Source organism: Chelonia mydas, chromosome 22 (genome assembly GCF_015237465.2).
Source record: "Chelonia mydas isolate rCheMyd1 chromosome 22, rCheMyd1.pri.v2, whole genome shotgun sequence".
Lineage (NCBI taxonomy): Eukaryota > Metazoa > Chordata > Testudines > Cheloniidae > Chelonia > Chelonia mydas.
In genome coordinates this window covers 3885006-3906776 of record NC_051262.2, presented here as the reverse complement: position 1 = coordinate 3906776, position 21771 = coordinate 3885006, and the positions used below count along the sequence as shown (strand labels likewise).

Below are 21771 nucleotides of genomic sequence, written 5' to 3'. Positions count from 1 at the left end.
CAAGTTAACTCCAGTGTCAGAGCTACTCTTCAGTGTTGTTTTTCATTTAGTGAGCAGTCGGAGGCATTTAGCGCCCCTGTAGTGTTTCCAGTTTATAAGAAATTGGAGAGACCTTTACAGTGCAGCTGAGGCCTCAACAGAAGAGGGAACACTGGGTGAGACATGTCTAAAAAGGCAATTAATGAGCTTCCATAACTCAATTAGGTACCTGTTAGACCAATTCTAAATGAAAAGGCAATGCATCCTCTTTCACCTATGCTCAAGCCAAGTCCTAGTATGTGCTCTCGCATTATATTCAATTGCAGTCCTGCCTGAGAGTCCGTCACTTCACTCTCAGATATGGCTGAAATATGACAGAGACAGAAAATACACTGTTGCTTTGCCAGACTCTGATACAGTGTTATTGTCAGATTAGAGACATACCAAAAAATCCAAGATCAAGTAAAAGCTATATAATCATACAGCCTGAAAATATGCCAATAATATACATAATGGGTAGGCCTGGGGGATTAGATTTATCAGTAAACATCAATTTCAATATATGCACACAAACCAATGAAAAGAATATTTCCACTGATGAGAATCAAAATTTAAAGAGAGGCAAAGTAAGAAAAACACTGCTTGAGAACGTATGAGAGTTCGATTTAAGGCTAAAATTCTGACATGTGATGATGACAGTTGGGTTTGAACCATTATAAAGCCTTAACTTTTTGAATCTCAGCATCTACTGTCGTTCAATAATTATTGTCTGACCCCTCCATTGGCCGATGCTCCATAATTCCCCACAACTGTGAGAATTTAAAATCAATACAAATCTTAAAAAAAAGGGGGAGGGGGCTTAAAACCCATCATTTTGCGCAACTGTGACACTTTTAAAATCGATCAAAATAAAAATAAATGCTTAAAAATAAAAATCAATATTATCTGTCAAGATCATAAATAAAAATTGAATTCCGACAAGCCTAATCATGGACCAGATATTCAGATGGCGTAAACCAGCATCACTCCGGGCCAATTTACATCATCTGAGGGTTTGTATATTACCCACACACAAGCGAAGGGTCTAAAGTTAGCCATGTAAATCCACATTTAGCCATCTGTTCAGTAGTTGGAGCACCCACAAACTATAAAAGGACGTCACCTGTCAAATGGGGTGCAGAAGGACTGGGAACATATGCAGCTAGAAATTACAATAGTTTCTCACTGTTCTTGCTGTGGTTTTTCACCGTCTCCATCACTAGACATGAAAGCAGAGAAACATCAGCAACCATCTTGAACCGTCAAAACAACAGATTTTCTGCATACGAGACTAAACTCTACAGGTGCAAGCGAAAGCCATTTCTATGCAATAGGTTTCTGCATTTCAGCTGTTTCCCCCCAGGTTTCCGGAGACAAGCCACAGACCAATTCAACAGCCTGTCCTTAAATGCAGCACGTTCCTTTCATAGGTTTCAGAGTAACAGCCTTGTTAGTCTGTATGCATCCAATGAAGTGAGCTGTAGCTCACAAAAGCTTATGCTCAAATAAATTGGTTAGTCTCTAAAGTGCCACAAGCATTCCTTTCATACCAGCTCAGCCTAGTAGTTCATAGATTCATAGACACTAAGGTCAGAAAGGACCATTATGATCATCTAGTCTGACCTCCTGCACAACACAGGCCACAGAATTTCACCCACCCACTCCTGCGAAAAGCCTCTCACCCGTGTCTGAGCTATTGAAGTCCTCAAATCGTGGTTTAAAGACTTCAAGGAGCAGAGAATCCTCCAGCAAGTGACCCGTACCCCATGCTACAGAGGAAGGCGAAAAACCCCCAGGGCCTCTTCCAATCTGCCCTGGAGGAAAATTCCTTCCCGACCCGAAATATGGCAATCAGCTAAAACCTCAGCATATGGGCAAGATTCACCAGCCAGTTCTGTCTGACCGCGGTCTTTTAGCCAAACTGTGCCGAGCAGTGTGTTCTGGGAACGAGAATCAAATTGTTTTAATCTCTCAACAGCAGAAAGAAACAAGAATGGACGCTGCAGGCTCCAAGGCAGTAACTAGGAGTGACATGGGGAAATGGAGCAAAGGAGAATTTTACACTCAGCACAAGTCAGATTGCCCAAGAGCGAGATGCATCCGGCACGGGAGGGGACTCCTGCGGGAACCAGGAGACACCACCGTCACAGAGTAGATTCCAATGGCCAAGCGGAAACTGTGCAATCCAAACACAACCAGGGTGCAAGTGTGATCAAAGAGCTAATTAAAGATAATTAGCTAATTTGTAGGTGGGATGGGGGGCAATTATAGGGAATTCATTACATGAAACAAATGCATGGCTGAACATTCTGTATCCCAAGGACTATTTACTTTTCAAAACATTCAAAGCAGTTGAATTTCACACCTGATTCCAACTCCCACCAGGACCCAGCGCTCCAGTGATGCGCAGTCCTCATTCAGAGCCACAGCACTCACTCCTGCTTAGCTCGCCCTGCGGGCCAAGTGCACTTTTCACTCCAACGTTCACCAGTTATTCAAGGCCTGCAGCCAGGGCTGGCTCCAGGCACCAGCTTTCCAAGCAGGTGCTTGGAGCGGCATCTAGAATGGGGCGGCAGGCCGTGTCCCGCGGCGGCCATTTGGCGGCAGCTCCGCCGCTCTTCCCGCTGTGGTGGCTTTTGGTGGCAGCTCCGCGGCGGCAGCTGCTTGGGGCGGTAAAATCGGTAGAGCCGCCCCTGCCTGCAGCACTGGCTTTGGTACCAGAAACGGTGCACCAGCCTCGCAGCAGGTGCATTCGACACCAGCAGGCTTGGAAACCAATGCAATTCATTTCCTTCAGCAGATCGGGCCAGCCCCGGTGACAGAAGCGGATGGCCAGTTAGTGACCTGGGGAAAGCGTTCGTGAAGGAGCTGGGAGCGTAATGGGAAGCCTGGAGGGGTTACGCATGTGCGTGACCAGCAAGGTCAGCTGAGAGACTGGCTTCAAGTGGAGAAGGCCATGTTCCAGCCCCTATTGTGTGGGAAGGAGGTGTCTCTGAAAGTACAACTCCTAGTATCTTGCAAGGAAAGGAAGCGTGCTCAGGGTTCAAACCATCTGGGAGAGTCACACCAGGGGAGGAGGACGGTGCGATCTGTGAAACGGTCGGATCCTGCTACCGTTCAAGCTTCAATACCGAAATGCACCAGGAAGGGTTTAACGCCACTAAGAGAAGCTCACAGCTTTACTTGTACACCCAGGGGGGAAAGACTCCACTAATGTGCCCACGGCTCCTGCTCGCCACACATCTGTTGTATTGATTCAGGCTGTAACACTAAATGATGTTGCTGTTTTATCTCCCTGACCTTTGGATTGATACTTGCTAGCTATTTAAAAAAAAAAAAAAAAAAAATCAATAATCAATAAGCAGGCAAGGACTGAACCCAAGAACAAAGCACTATTAGCATACGTCTGCACAGGAATCCATTGCCGGGAACAATTTATACATAAGGGATTGGGGACGGAACAAACATAAAAGTTCCTGACTAGAGAGAACTCCCAACACTCATTACAGCCTCATTTGGCTACAAAGAGCCAGCCCAGACAGAGCCACAGCCTGGGGGCGAAATGCAGCAGCCCTAGCAATCCTAATACTAATCGCTCGGGCATAGCCCATCCAAGAAATTAGCACATGGGCGTGTAGACAAACAGCCGAGAGAGAGGACGACAGAGCACATGTGACACGAGATTCAACCCTAGGGGGTGAGAAAAGTTTTAGGGTGTGTCACCACTAGGAACAAAGGTGCTTTCTTACTGCATGGGAGCTAATGCACGGTAACAAGAAGTAAAACCCTAGTGAATACCAGGCAGCGTGTGGTTTTCCACACCTAGTAGCAGGTCGAGGTTGTCGTCAGTTGGCTTGTGTGTGTGTGTGTGTGTGTGTGTGTGTGTGTGTTCTTTTCATGTGTTGTCCCAGCAGGTAGCTGGCTCAGCAGACTGATAGTACTGCCCAGTGTTAAGTGATGAAGGATGGACGATTGTCGCCACAGTAACACTGTTTAGGCTGCCCAGTGCCTCTGTCATTTGAGCTTCCATTTTATCACTATTAACAGCAGATAAGGCAGCCTTGAAGCAATTCATAAAGATAAACAACGGTGCAGTTCGGTGGCAAAGCCACTCGGCCAGGTTTAGTGCCTGGCTCCGTGTGTGCTTGGTAGCAAGGATTGGCTCCGTCAGCAGCGGGAATTTCTGCTGTCCCCGAGGCCACCCAAAAGATTATGGTGAATACCCCGACCTTTATAGGCTAAGACAAACAACTGGAATACACAACTTACACCCCACCTTACGTATTTCATGACGTTTCTTGGTTACCATTTTTTGGTTTTGATATTTTGGACACAACATTTTAATTTATGATGTTATTTTGTACTCAATTAAAATGTATTTGTCTTCATCATCATGTTCCTATGACGCCTCTGGAGTTTAGGGCAGCGACAAAGCTCCTCCACTCCTGTCTGTTTCTGGCAAGTCTTTCAATGGTTCCCCAGCTGTGCCCCAGGTTTTTCAGCTCGGCTTCCACAGCTCTTCACCAGGTTGTTTTCGGGCAGCCTCGTTTTCGCTTGCCTTAGGTGTCCATCTTATTACTACTCTGGTGACAGAATCAGATTCCATCTGAAGCACATGACTGATCCATCTCCAACGCCTCCTGGCAACGATGGTGCTCAGATCTTGGTTTGAGATTGTTCTGGGCCAAAAGTTACAGAGAATTTTTCTGAGGCAGGTTGTATGGAATGAAGACAGTTTGGACATGTCAGACTTCCTCATTCCCCAGCATTCTGCACTATAAAGTAGTGTTGAAAGTACACAGCGCTGATAAATCTTGAGTTTGGTTTTGGTGTTGTATTTTGATGATTTCCAGACCGTATTTAAGCTCCTGAAGGTGTTCCTGGCTTTATTGATTTTGTTCCGGATGTCCTGGCTTGTTCCACCATCTTGGCTGATGGTGCTGCCCAAGCATAGGAATGTTTCTACACTGGTGAGAACATAATCCTCTATCTGTACTGGTGAGGGTGAGGCAATATTAAAGGTCATGATCTCTGTCTTATTGCAGGTGATTTGCAGTCCAATTTGCTAGCTGAATGAGCTGAGTCAAATTCTTTTTTCTTGTATATGTTATTGGGTATGTGATAGGAGAGTGACATCATCTGCGAAGTCCAGGTCTTCAAGGGACGAGAAGGGTGTCCCATTTAATGCCTCTTGGCATGTCTTCTGTTGTACGCTGCATTACCCAGTAGAAGGCAATGCTGAAGGGGATTGCAGACACGACACATCCCTGACGTACTCCTGTTTTGACTTCAAAACTGAGCTCACCGTGATCAACACGGCACGCAAAGTTGAAACAGAAGCTTTTAATGACATTGATCATACGTTTCAGAGTAACAGCCATGTTAGTCTGTATTCTCAAAAAGAAAAGGAGTAACTGTGGCACCTTAGAGAATGCCCATAGAATGCGCCCTAGGCTGGTCCTGTGAATGCTATCAAAAGCCTTCTCAAAGTCTATGAAATATATGTAGAGTTACCGTTGCCATTCTAAGCACTGTTCTATTATGTTTTGTACAGTGAAGATCTGGTCTGTGCATCCATGTCCTTTCTGAAAACGCTATCAACTGCCTCTGATATATGCCAGACTATGATCTTACACAATACTTTGCTTGACACAGATAAAAGTGTGATACCTTGCCAGTTATTACAATCACTGAGAGTTCCTTTCTTTCATATCTTCACTGTAACCCCATTGGTCCACTCACCTGGCACTTTTCCCCTTTCCCAGACTGATATAAATAGAGGGGCAAGAATAGATACTGGTAATTTAGGATTTACCATGAACAATTCTGCATTCAAGTTATCCTTGCCAGGAGCTTTCCCATTTTTTAAGGATTTGATGGCTTGAATGATCTCTTCCTGAGTTGGGGTGTCTGTGTTGAAATCAAGATCTTCTTCTGCCTCCTGGATGTTTGCTTCCTCTTTCGGTAGCTCCCTGTTCAGCAATTCTTTGAAATGCTCTATCCAGTGCATTTCTTGTTCTTTGTCAGTTGTTAGTAGGTGTTCTCATTTGTTCCTGATGAGAGTGTTTGTTGGTGTCTGTCATTTACCACTGATAAGCTGCATCATTTTGTAGAAGGTTCCTAGTTCACCATCAGCAGCTGCACCGTCTGCTTGTGTTGCCAGATTATCAATATAATGTCGTTTGTCCGCTCTCACAAGGCGTTTGACCTCTCGGTGTGCCTTGCTATACTGCTTATGATATTTGTCCTTTAGCTTCTGGGAGTTTGTGTCTAAAACTTCTTTCGTCAGAGCTCGTCTGGTTTCTATGGCGTTCCATGAGCTGGGTGTAATCCACTCCTTCCTTCTCTTCTTCCTGTAGCCTAGACAGGCTTCACTGCTCTGTTTATAAAGTGCTGTTACTTTGTCCCACTTCTTGTTGATCTCCTCATCTGCATTCCCCTCTTCTTCATCAAGGTCTACAAGTGCTTGAAACCTGTTCTTTAACTGCATAACAAAAGCTTTCTGTATTTCAAGGGACTTTAGCTTGTCAATATCATAACGTCTATGTCCCTTGTTTGGTGGACCCACACTTCTCAGTTTTAGCTTGTGTCTTATTTTGTACTAAATTAAAATGGATTTGTAGTAGCTAAAATATATTTACGGAAATATTTAGTGCCTAGTACACTAGCAACAGCTTTGCCAAGTTTAATGCCATTGCTGAGGAGGAGGCATGGAAGATTACATGAGGGAAGGTCTGTAGGAAGCATTTTATATTTGCCAAGAGCGTTGGGGAGGGGGAGGAGGGAGAAGAGGGGGTTCTTTTTCCCCTTCTTAGAAAACAAACTCCTTTTCTAATCTTATACTCAGCCAAAGGGGTGTGTGAATTCCCGGTCTCTCCCTATAGGCTCATATTACAGGAGGGGGATGAACTGTGCTTTTCCACAGGTAGAGAGAGCATGAGAATAGTCTACTTATTACAGCAGAAGGAGCCACACCCCCAGCAACTTCTAATCCCAGCTGTACCCTTCACCTCTCTGATGTCAGGTCCCACGTTTTGGATCATGCTTCCAGAAGTGCCCACTCATTTTGGGTGCACAACTGGAGGCATCCAGGGGCTAATTTGCAGAGATTTTGAGCACCCACAATTCTGACCAAAGTCAGCAAGAGCGGAGAGTGCTCAGCACCGCTAGAAATCAGGCTCCAGATGTCCCAGGTTGGGCATCCAGAATCAGTGGGCACTGCGGGTGGCAAGCCCTCTCTGCTTCAGTTTACCAGTCTCTAAAATGAGGCTAATACCCACATCATCGGGCAGAGGGAAGAGGAGTGAGAATTATTGTTTGCAGAATGCTTTGAGATCCTCAGACAAAAGGGCTGTGTACTCAGGCTCATCATGTGATTTCCTGGGGTCTGAACTGGGGCACATGGGAGAACATTTATTGTCTAACCAATATATCACCATCCAAGGATTTAGAGGAAGTGATTTAGGGTCCAAGTAAAAAGCCTGCACATTCATCTTGAGTAAAGATGACTGGAAGGCTTAGTCATGCTCTGAGGACCTTTCACAGCCAGTTTTCACTGAGAAGTGACCCCAACTGGCAGGAGAGGTGAATCACTATGTTTAGTTATTGGTGCAACAGTCTCAGAGATTATTTTCACTTCTGTATGTTATCGCATGCATTAAATAAATGTGCGCTGTTTATAGCTTTACAAAGGGCTACGTGCCAGTGATCACGTCTACAGCAAATGGTACATAGAGAAGTAAACTGCATTATTCTGCTGTTGTAATTTACTACCCTCCTACAAAGTCTCAATGAACTGGTTTCCAAATCAGGAAAGAGATGATAATCTATATGCCCAATTTTCATAACACCTGCTAATAAAACCACCACCTTTTTCACTGTTGTTTTCAAAGACTCAGATTTTAAGACCAGAAGAGACCATTCTGACCCTTTATTTAGTCAGTCGTCTTAGCTTTTCACCCAGTGATTCCTGCATGATGCCCATAACTTCTGGCTGAATTGGAGTGTAGCTTTTTGAAGACTTCAAGCAATGGAGGATCCATCACCTCCCTGGGTAAATTGTTCAAATGGTTAATTATCTTTGTTGTTAAAAATCTGCACCTTATTTCTAGTCTGATTTTATCCAGCTCCAGCCATTGGATCTCACTCTGCATTTGATAGATTAAAGCGTCCTCTGATATCAGAAATCATCTCCCCATCCAGGTGTTTAGAGATTAAATTATCTCTTAAACGTCTTTATTAAGCTAAATAGATTGAGTTCCTTTAGTCTTTCCCAAACCTCGAATCATTCTTGTAGCTCTTTTCTGATCCCTTTCTACTTTGTCAAAATCCTTTTCACAGTGTGGACACACAGCCCTCAAGTATTGAACTCACTTGTATATTTTCATTACTCAAAGAGCAACCATCACTCTACACTTTTCTGTTCAAATCTTTCAGATTCAGGAAAATAACAGAATCAGAACACGCGAGCACACACAGCAGGCAAGTCTCCCCTCTGCAACATGCTGCATCAACTCTGCCTCACATCACCTGAGCTGCCTCTGAAGAAAACAGGCTCCTAGGAGTTAAGAGCTGCAATACCGAGAAAACAAGCTCCTAACCGTTCCAGGGCTGCATACATACAGCACATTCAGGCTAGTGGATTTCTCCCTGATTCCCTAGCAGCCACTCTCACAGGTGAAAGGAGTTGGTGAGTGGAATTCACTGCTGTATGACAGCAAGGGGCAGATACACCCAGAGGGGGATCGGAGGATGAACAGAGGTTGCTTCGTTTAATCCACTGGAACTTTCCAATGTGCTGTTTCATTACAAGAAGTAAGTGGCCATGGGAGACCATGCAGCATGGTCCTTTGAATATATTAAAACACACCTCAGGTGCTTGGCCTTTCACTTCCCAGCTGAGCCGCACAGACTCATTGCGTCCCGATATTTAGCTGAGAGCCAGGCAATCCCAAATTCAAACCCTGGTTCTGCCACTGAGTCACCATGTAGACTTTAGCAAGTCACTTAACCTCCCTACGTCAGTTCTCCAGCTGCAGAACAGGGATACTATTATTTCTTCATGGGGTGATAGGCAGATTCATATGCAGACAGTGCTCTGAAAAATGTAAAGTGCTGAGTAGTACTTAAGGGACAGGAAAACCCAGAGTGGATAATAGTAAAGAACTGGCTCACAGTAGCTCCAAGAACTCTGCCATCTCTCACACTGCAGAGAGAGAGACAGAGAGAGAGAGGTCAGTTTTTTCTTTGCCTTCTTTCAGCAATGCATCACTCCAGCAAAAGCAGTCCCAGAGAGAAGGGCCTCTGGTGCAGGAGTCCAACCTGGCTGGAAGCAGGGGTAGAGTCAGTTCAATCATGTGAGATTCACAACCTATTTGGAGCCCAACGGCACTTGGACTCACTTCACTGAGCTTAGCCAAAGCTTCTTGGAGGTCTCTACACGCCAATCTGAACAGAGCCACCATTCCACTGCCTTTGAAATAGAGAGCGGAAAGCCTACCCTGAAGAGCACCCAGTGTCCAGGGAGAGCTGGGCCCAAGCCCCAGAACCAGATGCCACCTGCCATAAAGTACAAACTCCCCGGAGCACTCACGGAGTCAGTACCTATGGGAGGACAAGTGCTCCAAAGTGGCATGGACAATCCTGTCTTAGATGCCTGGCTGGTGAGCCTTGCTCACATGCTCCTCGTCAAGCCGATCACCAGATCTGGGATCAGGAAGGAATTTTTCCCCAGCTCAGCTTGTATGGGACCGTGGGGGGTTTTCCACCTTCTTCTGCAGCACGTTGGGATCACCTGGGCAAGTCTCACCTAACCAATTCCCTGCCATTGCAGGGACTTTGGGGACTGGGCACTCACAACAGTTCAGTCTTCTGAGGACTTAAATGCTTTGGTCTAACTGCAGCTACTGGGCTCAACACAGGAGTAACAGGGTGGAATTTAATAGCCTGTGACATACAGGAGGCCAGATTAGATGATCTAATGGTCCCATCTGGCATTACACGCTATGAAACCACGAAAGTTTGCAAGATTTTTGGATCTCAGGTTTGGTGCAGACCCATCACTAGTCCAAACCTTTCGCCAGCCACATGAAGTACCAGGCTGCATTGGGGGTCTTCTTATGTGCCATAAATGCCAATGATGCTGCATTAGGCTTCTTAAAGGAAAAGTGCATGATTTCTTCTAGAGCCAGAGACTGTCGACTGAATATAAGGCACATGAAGGGCCCGATTATTTCCTATCCCCGAGCAGGGACTGATAAAGATATTCAATGTTGGGCCTAGCAGATAGTATTGCCCCCTATTGGTCAGATACGTCATTGCACAGACATCAATGCTCTTGGTGACCTGCAGGCAGGTATGGATGTAGAAGGAGAACAAGAGGGTGGGGCTAGAAAGTCGGAGCAGTTAGAGGTCAGGCAAGTTTTCAAATAGGGCAACAACCAGGTTTTTAAAGTTTGTTTATATTTATTTTTAAAATCCTGATTTTGTACCTGTTCTAATTAAGCCCCAGCCACCACCATTCGTTATCAGGCTACTTGGATTCCCTGAGATCTCCCTATAAGTGTATCCGGATGGAGCGGAGCGCACTGTATTAGCCAGCAACATCGCAAAGCCTTTCTAGGAATGCCCATAACCGTTTCACTCTGTGAATGGCCCATCAGACAGAGCTCAGGTAAAAGAAAATATAGACTGAATGATCATGAAAAACATCCTGAGTGTGAGATCTAGCAGGCTTCGCCACAGTATCCTAAGGGAAGTGATGGTAACATTTGAAGTTACATGGGCAGAGAACTTGAGAAACACACCATGCTGGAGTGCTGAGGCTAACCCTGCACTGCAGGGTGAAGGACACAGACGATCCTACTGGAATGGGATCCGGTCTCTCCAGTCTCTGTGATTCGAGAACTCCTGCACAGGGTGCGGGCACTGCAGAATATCTGGATCTCCCAAAGGTGTTCACGCCTACTGCCAGTTGTAAAAGCACCTGAGCAGGTGGAGGGAGCCAACATCCCATTTACCTTTCCTGACAAATTCATCTTAGGTGCAGGCAGATGAAGCAGTTCAAGTGTGACTTGTTATTTACCATGTCCCAAGTCAGACACCCAGTTACCAAGACTCCCCAAATCGCTGGCCACCTTCTAAAGTCAAAGTCTACAAAACCACTGTCAATAATCACAGCTCCTTTATAACAAAACCAAGTCGTTCTAATAATAAAAAGCCATCGGAGCTTACCTCACACGAATCGTGAGCATTTCCCGAGTCTGCCATGCGTTCAAATGCTGAGCTCAATTTCCCAGGTCTTAAACTAGCTCTGCAGAACGGCAAGGTGGCAGTTCCTGTTTGATTAATTAGTCTGTTATTATGTTTCAGAGATTGGAATGTACCCACTTATTTCTTTGCACGATAATTGGACCTTGTTATTAGGACATCTTTTGGATTTCGTTGCTGTTCTCCCTCTGCTATAAAAATATATTCCTGGTAGGGTATATATATTCCCGTTGCACACACGTGGGACTGTTCAATTTAGTTATTTAGTAAGGACGGACATCCAGTGCTCCCCAAACAAACCACGATTCTGTTTCCCATTCACCCCGTTTGAGGTAATATGTGGTGGTGTAGCCGTGTTGGTTCCCAGATATTAGAGAGAAAAGGTGAGGGAGGGAATCGTGTGGCTCGAAAGCATGTGTCTCTCACCAACAGAAGTTGGTCCAATAGAAGATGTTATCTCCCCCACCGTGGTTCTCTGAGCGTTACAGGAGAGGTGATGCTATAGTGTGGTAGCCAGCGTGGGACCCCAATTCCCTGCCCTGACCTTGGGCCAGATTTTCAAAGGTATTTAGGGGCCTCGGGTGATTTTCAACAGTGCCTATCTGCCTCTTTAGGGGCCTTTGAAAATCTGGCTCTTACATCTCTCTCTGCCTCGTTCTGTATCAAATGGGGATCTAATACTTCCCTGCTCACAGGGGCGTGATGAGGAGGGATATGGCATGGGAGGCACTCCCGTCTATTGGCCAGACCAACCCTGATCTCTGGGGCAGGGTACTCAGGCTGTTTCTCATTCCAGCTCTGCCAGCCTTTACATACCTGCTATTGACTGTGGAGGGACTCCACCCTGAGTAACGCAAGTGGGTTTGGAGGATCAGGACCGTTATTAGCACTCCAGCCAGGGAACATTAAGCAATGAGTGGGAGGCACGTGGAATGTGATTTTCAGGGCGCTCCAGCTGAAGTCAATGGGAAATGCAGGTGCTCAGCACCTCACAAAGGGGCCTCAAGCTGGGCTCCCCAAATCAGAGGCCACTTTTAAAAGTGTGGCTGATTAGTCCTTGCCAGGCGAAAGCTCTTTGGGGGTAGGGTCATGGGCTAACAGACCCTGGCACATGGGTCATACTCAAGGACTAGGTTAGAGAAGGAACATACTAATTTAGCCCTTGGATTGGGGGGGCTCTACAGAGCACATACAGAGACCTGGCCACCTGATGAAAAGCTGATCAAGGGGATCCCTACTATTAAGCCTCCCCTCCCCCAGTACCTGGGGTTTTGTAACTACCTGGATTTCCTAAAGCTCTGACCTTCACGATCACCATCCCATCTCCCCACAGCGACCCCCTGCAGCACTCTCAGACAGATGTGTGGTTTCTCCTACCTGCGGCTTTCACCACCTGCACATCAAACTCCACTAATTCCAAGGGCTGTCCTCTTAATCTCCGCACGCTTCCAGCCAGGCAGGTGTTTACTCAGGGACTCCAGTTACCTCGTCTCTCCACCTGCCCCTGGATACTCCCTCTGTGTTTATCACCGTTGCCTCGTTGCCCTGTTTACGGGCTGGCCTGTATGGCTTTGGGAGTCACCCACTGGGGATATTTCACAGCAGAGAGAGACACACACACACAGCGATTTGAACAGGCCTGAGTTTCGATTGGCTGCAGCAGGTTGTCTGTAACAGAGGGGCGGACACGACCCTCCGGTTCCGGATCAGTGGACCGAGGGTGCCAAACTTTTATCCTCTCCCCAAAGAGGGAACAGCTGGTGGTTAACCCTTACAATGCTGGCATTCTCCGTATTGTAATGCAACAGAATACTCAGGATGGCAGCAAGAGAGATTGTTACTGAGCTGGGTTTAAGCCCCGACAGAAAAAGTTTTAGACTTAACACCGCATGCCCCAGGGATCAGAGAGACACAATCCAGGTCTGTTTCTCTCTGTGGGATGGCAAGAGATAGCTAGGTGGGAGCCTGACCCCCGAGCAAGTTGAGACCCTGGGACTGAGCTGAACTCACCTCATTTCAGGGACTTCAATTCAGAGGGAGAGGGCTGGTGGCAAAAGAACCAGGAGGCCCAGCCCTGCTCCCTGCTGCTACGTGAGGGTAACAAGGATGATCACTGGGTGGAACCTAGGAGATTTCGGTGGGGAGGGAATCAGCAACACCCTAAGGTTGGGCTTTCAAAGGTAACGTCTTCCAGAGAAGCATCCCAGAGTAATTTATATGAGCAAGCAGCAGTTTTAATAAATGCAAACTTACCATTTAAAGAGAACAAGTCACCTTAAAATATATTTCTACTGTCCCACCTCATGTCATGCACATTAATGGCTATGCAGATACCAGTTATATAATTAAACTGATCTGGCAAGAACACTCATCTCCTCCACTCCTCCCAACCTTGTACAGGTTTGAGTCAAGAGTACATGATGCTGCTTACAAGTGTCAGGCAGTCAAAACATGCTTCATTGTATTTCATTGATAAGTTAATTTCCAGAAGATCACAGCTTTCCAAAGCAGAGATAAATGCTGAGACCCTTCATGGATCACATCCCTCCTCTCCAAGCCCAACGCACCTAGACCTTACATTCATTCTCTTTTAAGGAGACAGAGGAATACTCAAGTCATCTTCACCCACCCTTTAGATTCCACTCTCTGCTCACAGTTCTCAGTGCATTACGTCACATGTCAAAGCTGGGGAGCTTCCCCAAAACAGTGAGAGCACTCCCTTAAACCAACTCCACTTGGGTGGTGGTGCAGGCGCCAGCTAACACAATTGCACAACCACAGACATGGTGCATTTCACCCCTTCTTGTGGTTTGGCCCCCAAAGAGATCCAGCAGAGACTCCGTCTGTATAGTTAAGCACAGTGGCAGTGCGTAAAAGTAGGTCACGTTTCTGTTCAGCTGTCAGTGGAAACAAAAACATTCACACCTCTAAAATCCACCCAATGGGAAGGAAAAGGGTTTGTAAAGAGCAGGTTTCAGAGCCTCTGAACTTGAATTCAGCCTAAATCCCTATTGGTTGAGCAGATCAATGGCCCAACAATGCCTTTGAGCTTCCCTCCCAGGTCTCTTTGAATAATCACAGTTTTGCTTTATTTTTGTTTTGTGTTGCTTTAAAAGACATACTACACCTCAGGGAAAAGGACAAAGTCGGGGAAGAGCCCTGGTTTTCTTGTCTGGGAGTGCCGAGCGCACTGCACCATCCTGTTGCTATGCTCCATGTACTTGGAGCTTTTGGTCTTCATTAATACAAAGACAACATTAATAAAACCCTTGGTCTTTATTATCTATGAAATTTGCAGGAGAACAGGTTCTTGGTTAAGGGCTCACCTAGTCCTGTAGCCTCGTTGCCACCTGAAATCAGTCCTCTCCTCTGGCACATTAATCGCTCCACTACAAACTGGAGCTGAACTGATGTTTGCCATTGAGTCTTCCCCTACCTCCACACAAGAAACATGAGAATTAAGGGGTCTCTTCGCTCTCCTCTAGAGTGGCAGAGACTGGCTAGCAGCAAGATGGATCAGTGGCCTGCTCTCCTGGCCCCGACACCCTGATCTATACAGGAAAGTTCTATCTACACTGGGTTGTTTTACACCCAGAAGGTGACAAGTGCAAACCGCGATGAAAGTTGCTAGGGTAGGTCTGTTTTGCAGTGCTCCAGGGGGGGTCTACATTAGAGGCTCCCTCCCACCCTCTATAGCTGTAGGGGTTCCCCACCCCTAGCCCCTGTAGCTATATCAGCATAGTTCCAGAGGTGGGAGTTTCCCCGGTGCAGGCTGCAGCTGGATCTGGCTTAGGCGCAGTTTGAGTTACTGGAGACGTACTTTTATGTTCCTGACACTTCCAAGCTGTTTGCGGCACTGAAGGGAGCCATAGCAATGACACTTTGCCATTCCAGAGAGACTTCCATCTGGGCATCTTAAAGCAATTTACATTCATTTATTCATTAACACCCCTGCGAAGCAGGAACAGGCTGCTCCACTCATTTTACAGGTGGGTAACTTCTGCTGTGCAGTGATTTCAGTGACTTGCTCACGATAACATAGCAGGGAAAGAGCCGACCCCAGGAGTGCGGAGTTGCCGTACGCTGCTCTACCCACTAGGCAACACTACTGCTGCTAGCAGCATCCAAGGGCAGGGAGCAGAAGAGATTTCTGAGGGATGTAATGCTCCCTGCCTTTGGTTCCATCGATCATCAGAGCAGCACGAGTGACAGCTTGGGATTGTTCCTTTTGGCACCACAATGTGGATTCCCTTGGGCGTACCGTGTGCTGGGCTGACATTACAACAGTGCACACTCTAGTCTAGAAGAGGCCAGTGATTTGAGGGGGGGGAAGGGAGAACTGCAGCCTCGGCTCAGTTACAGCATCTCACTTTTGACACTAGGTTTGGCACTGCTGTTACAAAACAACGGGTCTGCCTCTCTTGTACAGAGCCTAGCACCATGGGCTCCAGGCCCACGGGTGGGGCCCTTAGACAGTTGCCAACCTACGGCACAGAGATAGGGCCCTGACACCGCAGATGGATCAGAGCACAGATAAGGATGAGGCATGATAAGGAGGCCTCACAGGGACAGGTCTCTGCCCAGTTTGAAAGCCAACAGGGCCAGCTTAAGAATCAGTCCTCCACTCCCAGCAGACCCAGTTCAGCAAAGCTCTGAAGCATTTGCTTAAATCCCATTGACTTCAAAGGGACTTAGGCACATTCCTAAAGTCAGATGTGAGTTTAAGTGGTTTGCTAAATAGGTAAGGACTTCTCTGACTCAGAGCCAAGGCAGGTGGACTATGATCAGCGCTGCTCAGACCACCGGCTGGCGTTAGCCCAAGCAGCAGGAAAGCCGGGAAGGAAATGCAATAACCGTTGTGCGTTGTGTTCAGAGGACACCACAGGGCAAACCCCAAGGGGGCAGCCTGTGCACAGTGGGCAGCTGGAGAGAGCACAGACCAACGGGGGCGGAGCAGAGAAAAGAGACCAAGGGCGCCGTATATCGTTGAACTGATTCTCAGACTGCACACTGAGACGCAGAACTCAGGCCAGCTCACCAGTACCCCATATGGCAGCTCATTTCCACCCTGCCCCAATGTCACTGCACCGTCTAGCTCACTTTAATTACTGCACACAGTGGAACTCCCCAGTAGTGACCCTGGCGAACTCCCCGACAGCAAAGTGACATGAGCATCACTTCTGCGCCGTTCAGTAGCGAAACTGCACTTCCTCTCCAGGCACCTTTCGCTCAGCCGGAGAGGGATTCTACCTCACTCACGGACACTCAATACTGCGTTCTGCCCACCTTCTGCTCTCACTGAGCAGAGGGGAGAAATTGCCACTACCCTGGAAAACCAGTCTTGCTACAGCCACCCATGCCCATGCATCCTTGCGAGTGCCCCCTGCCGCTTGCTGCTTCTCTCAAGGGGATTGTACCTGGAGATCTTTCGCCAGACGCAACCCTTTCTATTCGGTAAAACCCTCCTTCCAGGGAAGCATTTGCATATGATTTCTGTTAATGAATAAACAGAAATAAGGAAAAAGAACAGGAGGACTTGTTGCACTTTAGAGACTAACAAATTTATTTGAGCATAAGCTTTCGTGAGCTACAGATCACTTCATCGGATGCATGCAGTGGAAAATACAGTGGGAAGATTTTATATACACAGAGAACATGAAACAATGGGTGTTACCATACAGACTGTAACAAGAGTGACCAGGAAAGGTGAGCTATCACTGCATGCATCCAATGAAGTGAGCTGTAGCTCATGAAAGCTTATGCTCTAATAAATTGGTTAGTCTCTAAAGTGCCACAAGTCCTCCTTTTCTTTTTACGGATACAGACTAACACGGCTGCTACTCTGAAACCAGAAATAAGGAAGCATTTCACCGTGATACTCAGTAATTCACTGGCCAGAGGTAGCAGATAACATTTTGCTCAGCTACTTTGCTGTTGGGGAGTTCGCCAAGGTCACGCACGCGCACGCATTAATCACACCTTAATGACTGCACTAGATTCATGATTTAAATTTCCCAGCAAGTCACTAATCTGACCTGAAATTGCATAGAACACTCATGTAGGCATCCTCAAGGGGCCAGGTGAGAGCTCTGTGATCCTGTTATTCAGAAACGGACCATGCAGCCTGCACAGTCTGACTGCCCCTCACACAGAGCGAAATATGTAGAATCACTTTCACGTGGAACGGGCCGGGAGGGGGCGGGGGGATGTCTCTCTGCATCCTTGCTGTCATATGTGAACGTAGATGTCCCTGCTCCAGCGGGTCAATGCATGGGCCGCTAAACAATACAGAATAGGATCAAATCCAGGTTCGATCAGTCTGGAGTTCGGAGGGAGGGCAGGGCTGGCTTTCACGCCCCACGGACCCAGAGCCCATGGCTGGTTTTTTGCTGGTGATGGGTGCCTTCCAGATGCTAATGGTAAATAGAAGGCTGGCGTTTCCATGGGGTCACAGGTTCTGAAGAACCATTATCAGAAAAGAAGAGGATGAAAAGTTACTGGAAGAAAAGCGTGTGGTTGGGGCCTTCTTTCCAGGTAACACAATTACTGGTTATTCCCCCGTGCAGGGGTTCTCAACCCCAGGGGTTCATGAACAGGGATCATGACCTCCTGGCCCTTCCCATCGCGCTAAGAGGGAGCAGGGTCACTTATGGAACCACGGCCCTACACTCAGAGCACACAGCGGCTTCGTTCTCGTGCTGCCAAAAGCGACATCTGCACCGCTCTGCCCTCCTTTCCTTTGGAGGAAAGTTAAAGAATAAAAGGAACAGCTGGGGGGGGGAAAAGGAGGCTACTTACGTCCGTCCCCTCATTCCAAGGCCGAGCCGGCAGCGCCTCCGCAGGGTGGGGCTTTACAATCCCACTCTTCCGTCCCCTATCAAAGGAAGACAAGAGACAGGAGGAGTACTTAGTGCAGTGGCATACAGGGAATTGTTACTGCTGGGGGAATTCCGTCCCACTGCGTGTGCGCAGAATTCATGTCCCCCGCAGATTTCTTTGCTTCCCCGCAGAAAAATGACTTTCTGGCAGGGAAGGAAAGGGAAGCTGCAAGAGCAGTCACGCACCACTCTCTAGCAGAGCAGATACATCGTTTCAGGCACCCGGAGCAGCCGGCGGAGAGGTAAATCACTGTGGAGCTGGGGACACCCCAGCCAGTGGCTCCTATTCTGAGCCAGGATCAGCTGCTCGTTCCGGCTGAGCTGGAGGCAGGAGAGGACTGGACTTCCTCTTACCCTGAAAGGAGTGGCTGGGGCTGTGTCAGACCCACCCTCAGAAACCTCCCCCAGGTGCAGGAAGCTCAGCATCCTCCCCTGCTTCCTGCCCCCATCGCTCCTCACCTGCAGGGGGAGAGGTCACTGTACCGGAGCTGCTCCCCCGTCCATCCAAACCTCCCATACCCAGACACCCCCACCAAGCCTCACCCCGTACCCCACGAGCCCTCCATACCCAAAACCCTACCCCACTGAACCTCAACCACTGCATGTGGAGCCCCCCTGAATCCAGACCCCCTGTCTCCGGACCCCCACCTTTTCACCTAGACTACCCCCCCCCCCCGAGCTCCCTGCACTCACACCCCCACCCTGATGAGCCCCACCCCCCTGCACCACCCTGAGCCCCCACATCCAGACCCCCATGCCACTGACCTCTAACAAGCTGCACCCAGCCCCACACCCAGCCCCACTCCCCCAGCACCCAGACCTCCCAGCTGAGACCCCTACACCCAGATCCCTCCGCTGAGCCCCAACCACCTTCACCTGGAAGCCCCTGCAGGGTCTCATTGCCCCTGCACCTGGAACCCCACTCCCAATGAGCCTCTGTGCATCCAGATCCCCCCACTGAGGTGCCTGCACCCAGACTGTCCCACACAGAACCCTCTCACCCCACACTGAGCCCCTTCACATTTAGATCCTGCCTGGTTGAGCCTGCCTGCCCCACACCTGGTGCACTCGGCACAGAGGAGCAGGGCCAGGTCTTGTGCTGTGTCAGGGTCGGGTGCAGCCTCACTGCTGAGTCTGTGTCCCAGGGGTGGGTGGTGGTGGTGGGGCTGCAGGGTGATCTCCCACTTTCATGCAGCCAGTGGCCTCTGCATTTATTTATTGACAAATAAAACTTGCAGAATTTTAAAATATTATGCACAGAATTTTTAGGCGCAGAATTCCCTCAGGAGTAAATTGTGCATCACTTAATTGCTTCTTGTATTCAGGGCCACTAGAACCCACTGTGCTGGGACTGAGGAGTTAGAGGACACGAATGTCACCATGCATCTCACCACACACCAGCTGAGCTGTGAATTCAACCTCTGAACAGACAATTCCCCCTCCATCTCTTCCACTGCTCCTGCTCCCATGATCTAGTCGTGTGCAATTAGGGGCAATCCAATCAGAGCCCCCATGCAGGGCTTGTTATTTCACCTTGGAAGATGCTACCAATCCCAGCTCTTGAGCAGAAACAGAAGCTGCTACCGGAGATCATCAGGGGGCGTCTGGTGCCTGAAACTCAGAGCCATCTGTGCTGCGGGTGAGAAGCTGCATCCCCACCCGTAAGCAGCAGGCTGCAAGACTCTTTGGCTGATTTTGAGTCACCCTGAAAGTGCCCAGCCCAGGGTGGCTTAGCCTAGTCTTGTCGAGAGGATGTTTACATATATTAATCTACCATAGCAATAACTACACGCCCTGCTGTGCCTCCTGGCTGCTTAGATTTTAATTAGATTCTGCTTAGATTCCAACAAACAGGTCAGATGCTCTGCTATACCTAGTTCATCAAAGTGGCATGGCACACTTAATAGCCCCAGGGAAAAACAAACTGAGCTGAATTGCCTGGCTTCTTCTGGTAAGTTTTGTGTCTTAGCCCACGGGGTTCCCTCTTGCTGACCCAGACCTCTGCTACTCTGGGACATTTAAGAGAGGATAGAAAAGAACCAGATCCTAGGCATAAAGTTTTATGCACACGCACCCTCCTTTCCCTGCACCCGCAGGCTGCTCTTGTGGAGAGCCGCAGGCACAGTCCCGGTGCAGCGTCTGCTGCGTCTCTGGTAATGTATTAGCATCTCAGTGCATGGAGCATCAGTGATGCTGTGGGGATCCTGATGCTAAGATCCCCCCAAGGCAATCAGCTAATACCCATGGCACTAGAGAGGACGGGGACCTCTCTGGTATGTTGGCCTCCGTTGATTGACCTTGTGGTCCACAGGCATCCATTGCGAGTCCTGGCAAAGGTGCGGCAGGATCTATTTGGACTGGAACTTAGCCTGCTAAGGGAAACAATGGAAGCAGCGCTGCTCTGGACATTACAAACCAGTGAAGGAGAAAGCATCTTTCAGTAGGCCAAGACTTCCCTAACTACCATCCACAACCATCTTCTCTCACCTTCCTCATCTCTGCTGGGGTTGCTATAACTACCTTGTGAGCCACCCCAGCTTTAGCTGACCTCCAGGGGGGGTTCCTAACTCCTATTGCTCTGCTTCCTCCTCTTGGAGTCTGATGGGACATGCAACATCGCTTCCCACTTTTAGGTTTTAGTGAGAATTGCAGCCCCACTTACATGCTATTGTATGCTGTCCTTGTCAGCAATGGAAGGCAATAGCCCCTAGTAGTTAGAGCAGGACTCCTGCGCCCAGCTGGCCACTGAATCACTTTGGACCAGTCTTTTAACCTCTCTCTGCCTCTGGTTCCCCATCTGTAAAACGGATCCAACAAACAACATCATCATCATGTACCTACTTCACAGGGTGTTGCATGACCCGATGAGTCTGAGTCACGCAAACCTTGTCAGATGCTAATCTAGAGGTCACGTTCATCACAGCTGTTACTGCAAGAGCCAGTTTAGAAACAGCAGGTAAGAGTCAAAGAAGGACCAGCAAGTGTGTTCCCTGCAGGGAGGGCCCAGCAGCCAGGGTGCAGCATGAAACGAGGCCAGCTTCTCACAGCGGTATCCGGGATTTCCAGAAGAGAAATGGTGGGATGCAGTGAGTTTGTTGCCCAGCATCATCCTCATTCTCCTTGGGAGTGGAGCTTTGGATGACTCTAATTCTATGTCTCCACTGAGAGTTGTTCTTTCCCTGGCTCACTCCGCCTCATCAAACCTCATCTCCCTGCTCTGAATGGGCTGCCACTTCAGTGTCTCCCCTCCCCGTATTTTTAAATAGATCATCTATGTTTACTAGACCGCCCCGCTTGGAGAGGGCCAGAAACATAGGCAGCGCAGAGTTAGCCTTCAAGGTCATTAGACAAGTATGTGAATCCTGTCTCCGTATCACATCCTGAGCCACCTGACAGCCTCCCAATCCAACAACCCATTTGTGAGCCAGCCATTTATCCACCCTGCTAGACAGCGCTCCTCGGATCGCTCAGCAAGCCTCCCCCGTTCTACAATCCAGTACCTTTGTGACAGTCATAATTAGAATTAGATCTGTCGCATTGCCATCAGCTGCCCATTCAGTTAGTAGCTCAAAGAGAGCATGATCTTGTTAACCAGGCCCCCTGCCCA

The 21771-nt window shown here is 48.2% G+C and overlaps 1 protein-coding gene across 26 annotated transcripts in view; it reads right to left on the bottom strand.

Annotated features, from left to right (window-relative positions):
- ST3GAL4 (ST3 beta-galactoside alpha-2,3-sialyltransferase 4) overlaps positions 1-21771 on the bottom strand; it is a 178082-nt gene that overhangs the window by 64286 nt on the left and 92025 nt on the right. For 9 of the 26 annotated variants that reach the window (XM_027828664.3, XM_043534236.1, XM_037882246.2 and 6 more), the window contains exon 2: positions 18085-18160. The exons of 5 other annotated variants lie outside the window; for them this stretch is intronic. Coding sequence is in view for 14 of the 21 variants with exons in the window: in XM_043534236.1 (XP_043390171.1) it covers positions 18085-18160 (76 nt within the window). In the remaining 7 variants the exon portion in view is untranslated. Of the gene's footprint in view, positions 1-11250; positions 11355-18084; positions 18165-20826; positions 20957-21001; positions 21756-21771 lie in introns of those variants that run through there. 12 more of the 26 variants (XM_043534244.1, XM_043534242.1, XM_043534243.1 and 9 more) reach the window with 6 other exon arrangements.